At 41.2% G+C, this 6,000-nt stretch overlaps 1 protein-coding gene across 7 annotated transcripts in view; it reads left to right on the top strand.

The window, feature by feature from the left end:
• The window catches only part of spag9a (sperm associated antigen 9a), a 29,199-nt gene that overhangs the window by 8,998 nt on the left and 14,201 nt on the right, over positions 1-6,000 (top strand). For 3 of the 7 annotated variants that reach the window (XM_061748638.1, XM_061748634.1, XM_061748636.1), the window contains exons 3-9: positions 242-312; positions 419-507; positions 639-792; positions 2,298-2,387; positions 4,462-4,597; positions 4,693-4,786; positions 4,876-4,997. In XM_061748638.1, coding sequence (XP_061604622.1) covers positions 242-312; positions 419-507; positions 639-792; positions 2,298-2,387; positions 4,462-4,597; positions 4,693-4,786; positions 4,876-4,997 — 756 coding nt within the window. Of the gene's footprint in view, positions 1-241; positions 313-418; positions 508-638; positions 793-2,297; positions 2,388-4,461; positions 4,598-4,692; positions 4,787-4,875; positions 4,998-5,841; positions 5,854-6,000 lie in introns of all 7 variants that reach the window. The other 4 variants (XM_061748633.1, XM_061748639.1, XM_061748635.1 and 1 more) reach the window with 3 other exon arrangements.

Here is a 6,000-nt window from a genome sequence, read left to right as displayed (position 1 = left end):
TGCTACAAGCTTGGCACACCTATATTCATCAGTTTCGCTCATTCCTCTTTGTAGTAGTGGTCAAGCGCCATCTGGTTGGATATTCATGTTACCATCGTCAGAAGTTTGTGTTTTGTATTGAATTTTGGAATAAGGTTGTACCATAACAAAATGTGGAAAAATTTAAATGATGTCAATACTTTACGGATGCACTGTCATCCATGATCCAAGTAGGCTAACAAGGTTTATGTCCTTTTTGTAGTCGGAAGGTTAGAAGAGCGAGAGGTGGACCTCAAGAAGGAATACAACTCCCTCCATCAGAGGCACACAGAGGTACAGTAAGTGGGAAAGGAAGGAGGATGGGGAAAAATCGAAAAAAAAACATCTTTCAATGGCATTCCTAACTTGGTTTCTGTGTCGTTTGCTCTTACCCTTTCAGATGATCCATAATTATATGGAGCATGTTGAGCGGATCAAAATGCAGCAGAGTGGTGAGACGTCGGAGCCGAGCGGTATCGGCCGAGTCCGGTAAGTAAGCGTTTTTATGTTCACTCACAGTTCAGTTTTATCTATTTTTTTTAATCAGAATGTGTTTATATCAAACATCCTGCCACTTGGCCTGATAAGGAAAGCCCCTCTTCTCCTCCACTCCTCTGCAGGAAAGAGCGTCCTCTTTCTTTGGGTATCTTTCCAACATCCGGCGGTGGGTCTCTGCTAATTCCGGATTCCCAGACCCGTGCAGTGACACCAAGCGCAGAGGCCTGGAGGTTCACCGATGCAAACTCACAAACTCGGTCCACCAACAGCCTCCAGGTGGGTGCCATGGATGACATGCACACATTTCCGCAGCCATTTGTACTCCGAGAACAAACCTTATATTGAAGTCAATTGATTCCATACCCGCACGGCTGTGCGTACGACACATTCCGGCTATTCCTCTTCTTGTAGAGGTTTGGCTTTGGGTCACCTAAAAAATAGAGAGCCTTTGATAAGACATGCGCATGCTCATGTGTTTTAGTAGGCTCCTGACAAAGACCTCTCTATTTTCAGACATCCTTTTTGAAAGCGCCCATGAATATGCAAAGCAGTCTCATGAGTGAATAAAGCACAGTGATGCGCAAATGCCATTTTCAGTGTGGGAGATGCCCTAAATGAACTGTTAGGAGCCAGGGTTGGGGCAAGGTTATTTCATCCCTCTTCTGCATTTTCATTACAACTGGGACATCCGCTCTGTTGCAGTGCATGATGGGAGTTATGCCTCTGTATGGCTGGCAGCCAACCACTGATGGAGAGGCATACTCGCCGGAATATAATAGTCCCTTATGTAATCAGCGCAGCAGTACACTCCTTGGTGCGCCTTGGCCTTTTGAACCCCAGTGAGCTTTGATATGCAGACAAGTTCTGATACTTCAAAAAGGATATATTAAGTTGTTATGAAAGAAAGAGATTATGCTGCTGGACAATTGAGATCTTATTAACGATAACAATATGGCTGACATAAAGACCTCTTCGTTCATTTAAAACCTGTTTAGTCATATTTGCCTCATACATGGGACAAAGGAAACTTACACAATTTAATGTGAAACTAAAAATATAGACATTTGTCAGAAATGACCTTTTGTTTGAATTAAAATTTGTAAAAAATTAGTAGGCTTTGTAATTATTTAAACTCAATCACATTTTAATGCCAAAAATATTTGATAGTCATGTTTTTTTTAAAATTTCAAATACACCATTTTTAAGTGACAAAATTGAATAAAAGTGCAATTTTAGGAATATAATTTTTTGAGTGTGACAAATGTGACATTTGTACCAATGGTATGGAAACAGTCCCTTGATTTACTTGTCTCCCTTTTGTTCTCCCAGTGTCCTGAAGCCACCCCATTTAAAGGCACAACATACAAATGTACCAACTTGTGTGTTTGACTTTCAGCTTAATTTCCTTCCATAAAAACAGTTTATTTCTTTACATTATCTATTATTATGTTTTTATGTATATTTTAAAATGAAGTGATCTTTTTCTGTCTTAAAAATAAAACAAAAAATGGTGGTGCTTTTTTGATGGGTCTGGAGCAGATTGATAACATTTCCATTCATTTCAATGGGAAAAGTTGATTTGCGAAACAAGCGATTTGAGTTATGAGCATGGTCACGCAACAAATTAAAGTCACAAGTCAAGGCGCCACTGTATGCCTATTCTGCCTTGTACTTGCAGCAAAAACGCGCTCGTTCACTTGACAGACATGCAAACTTGCTTTGGGCTGTTTGCATTTCTGCTGAACGCACACAATGAGCTTCAACCTTACTCTCCCCCCAAGCAGCAGGACTTTGCCAGCCCCCCAAAGGAAAGGGGGGGTAAGAGTGCGCGAGACTCTACTTGGGGGAGTTCACTGGCTGACGACTGCAAGGTAGTTGAATGAATGTCGGGTGGTGGGTAGCGGAGACACGCCCCGCATCTTCTGCGGGCGCCACTTTGTGTGTGTGCGTGTTGGCTAATCGTAGATGTTCACTCTTTGTGCTTTTAGGCAGCATCGCTTCACGGCTCAAATGTTCTCGATTGTGCCCCATGCAAACACGTTGTGCGTTTGGCTGGGAAATTTGGCATTGGAAATATGCAAATTGTTTATCTGTCAAAGTCGAGAACAATGTGGTTGCATCTGGGTGCGATTTATTTCTTCATTCCAATTAAAGTTGCATGTTCATTTACTGCAGTTATTTTTGCCTTTTTGTATTTTGCTTTGTTTTTGCAAGTTAGTCAGTAATGACATCACTCATTTGAAAATAGAAAAGCTTAATTTATTTGTTGAAGGTTGTGTATAATATTAGTGGTATATAACTACTCCTATTATACTCATTTTAGTGGTGGATATATGCTGTTGTGGATCTTGTGTGTCTTTGTTTGTGCTGTGTGCTAAACTGAGTATACCTTGGTTGTGTTTTGTCTTTTAAGTAGTGTAAAAAGTGAATGTTTTTTTTCTGCTCTATTGACCTCAATAACCGAAGTTTACATAATCAACAGTAGGCTTTACTCTGGCTTATGTTGCAATTTAAGTACTCCCGCTGGAAGCCGTTTTACACTTGTGATCCTGTAAAACATCTCTTACGTCTTTCATATGACTGAACCTTTCCTCTTTAAAAACATTGTGATTTTAAGTCCTTTGTGGTGTTGTCTAATGCTTGGTTTACATTATGTTCCCGGTGGCCTCGGCAGCGCAAGAAATGTAGTGCGGCCTGGGATTTGGGCAATTATTTTCCTCCGTATTCAACTCTTGCTAAGTTTTCACACGGTCTATCATGGTATGAGTGATGGGCCGTCGGGCGAAGTGGCTGCTGAGTCTTGGAGGCCTAGAACAGATCTAGTCTACCGCGAATGCCAGTAGCTTCCCGTTCTGATAGTGTCCCTCAAATTTTTCATCTTCTAGACTTTCCAGAGATGAACTGTAGATGCCCAGATCGCGTGCGCCGTGTCAGACTGTAGTAAAATGCAACGGGCCGTATCGCGTTGGGCCTATAAACCGTCTCACGCCGGGATGCGCAATGATAAACGTGACGGCTACCAGACACCCAACCTTGGTGAGAACTGTGGCAAAATGGGACAAATGTGGTTGAAGATGACACAACTGGAAAGGCCCCCCGAGATGCCATATGCTTCCCGTCCCATTTCGGACCACCTCCCAAGTTTTGTTGCAGCCTATTTCGCACTGTCACCTTCTTTGGTGTTCGCCTCGTTTTACTACGGCCGACAAGCACCGCACCGTGACTGCCGTGGCAATTGTTTTTGGACAGTTTAAAAACCTGGGCCGCCATCCACGGCAGTCGCGGACCCTCATGTTTGCTCATCCTGGCCCATGCGGTGTCTTATCTATCTCGTTTTGTCCAAGAGGCCGTGAAATATGATTGCTGTGGCCGCCGGGTGCATAATGTAAACCTACCTTAATGTGGTTCCATTGGTCTTCCTCTTAACAAACAGACAAATCATTTTCAAATCATTTCTCACATTTAAACATTTTATTAGGCTTGTTCCCTCATCAGTCAATGTCATTATCAGCAGTCAAGTTCAACCAGTTGCAAATAGCCTTCCCAAGTTGTTTTCAAAACCAGAATGGTACTCAGTAGCAAGCAGATTTTCACCAGCGTTAAACAGTCCTGATGTGGATCCTCTAGCTACATACCATAACATTAAAGTTTGAGTTTTTCTGAGACCCATCCCATATCCTTCCACAAATGTTATTTTGACATAATTGCTGCTCCACCAAATAACAAGATAAAAAAAATTGTGTTTGTGTCCTGTGCTGCATGTTATGCACTGTTATAACATTGTCTTTTCTTTTCCACTGTAGTGTCTTGTGCGTTAATAGTTTCTGTCTATTAGAGCGTCCTGTTTTAGGAACTGGTACATCTGAGATGCTTGTGGGTCATCTTGACCGTGCAATTTGGCGATATCTTCTTAATTTGGCGTTAATAAAATTCCCGCCTTTACAGGATGAGATGTCGGACTTCACTGGCTCTAAGTCGGCCACTCCGATGTCCACTACTGCCTCGGAAGTTGGGAGGGAAGAGGGGAACAGTAAGAGCACAGAGGTGCAAGCTGCACCAGGGACCAGATCTGTATCAGTTGGTAAAATACCTTTTCTTTTTGACAAAATTGTTCTTTTAAATTTTTACACAGTTACCAATGTAGGTTTATCTTTTTATGAATTGTGGCTCGTTTAGGTTTACCTGATAATGAAGACAGCTCAGACGTGCAGGACATAATTGAGTCCACACCTGAGCTGGACATGGATCTGACTGGCTACAAGGGATGCAGGTACTACAAACAACATCCAATTCAGATTCACTGAAAAACATTTTCACCGGGCAGCAAAAATTATCTTCCTTCTTTGATAATGTTCCTAGTACTCCGACCAAAGGGATTGAGAATATGGCGTTTGACCGCAACACAGACTCTCTGTTTGAAGAGCTGTCATCTGCAGGCACAGGGCTCATCGGGGATGTGGATGAAGGTGCCGACCTGCTGGGTGAGTTACAACTTGATGCTGATTGGTAGGAAGCTTTGACATTGTGTTGCTGTAAACTTGTCAGACTGTGCTTAAGTGTAATTGCGTGGAAATTACGGTAAATTAATTATATGAAATATTCATTTTTACATAAAGAATTTGAGCATCTACACTAATGTTTGTCGTCTCTTGCTCTTGCAGACCTTTTTTTTTTTTTTAAATCATGGAAGCTGAATGTTATATACACATTTACATAAAATGTTATACACACACACACGCACACACATATATAAAAAGTTGTAATGGGATGGGACAGTAGAACATTTTATTAATATTCATTTGAATATTGCAGCTGTGTTCTCTCACCAGGTACTTCAGTAGGTACAATCAAACTGAATATAATAAAGCTGTGTCAAAAATTTACAAAAATAAAGGCCAAGTGTTCACTTATGTGTGTCATTGTGCTTGTAGTATCAATCTTAAAAATAATAGCCAAAAAACACATCCATCTATGATGCCATGAATTTATACCGCTGCATTATTTATAAACATTGTTAGGTACCTTTCAAAACGTACTATTATATTTTTAAAGGCAGACTTTGTAATATTGTTAATAGATTGTACAAGTTTACTTACTAGAAAAACCTCCAATATTTCCACATTATAACATGACTGAATTAGCTGAGCTAATATCGTAATTGTACAATTAGTTTGAAATTCACAGCAACACCTGCTGTTTGCTGCAGTTTTTTTCACCGCTGGCATTGGTCCAGCAGTTAGTAGCACAGTTAGCCGTCTCCCTGTGTTAACGTCACCTCTCTTTTTCCTCCATGTCTCATCCCCCTGCTTTTGTCCATAATCCCAGTGGAGTACTCGGGTGTGTATAACCTCGAAACCTTTCCCTAGCCAACCATTGTATTTGTTCTGTCCTCAAACCTCACCTTCTGCATATGCACCACAGCAGCAGCTCACAGTGTTGTACTCATTATTATGTATGTATTTCATACAGCAGCTGTCTTAGGTT

Source organism: Phyllopteryx taeniolatus, chromosome 16 (genome assembly GCF_024500385.1).
Source record: "Phyllopteryx taeniolatus isolate TA_2022b chromosome 16, UOR_Ptae_1.2, whole genome shotgun sequence".
NCBI lineage: Eukaryota > Metazoa > Chordata > Actinopteri > Syngnathiformes > Syngnathidae > Phyllopteryx > Phyllopteryx taeniolatus.
The sequence above is the reverse complement of the archived record's forward strand: the minus strand, read 5'-3'. Positions and strand labels throughout refer to the sequence as shown.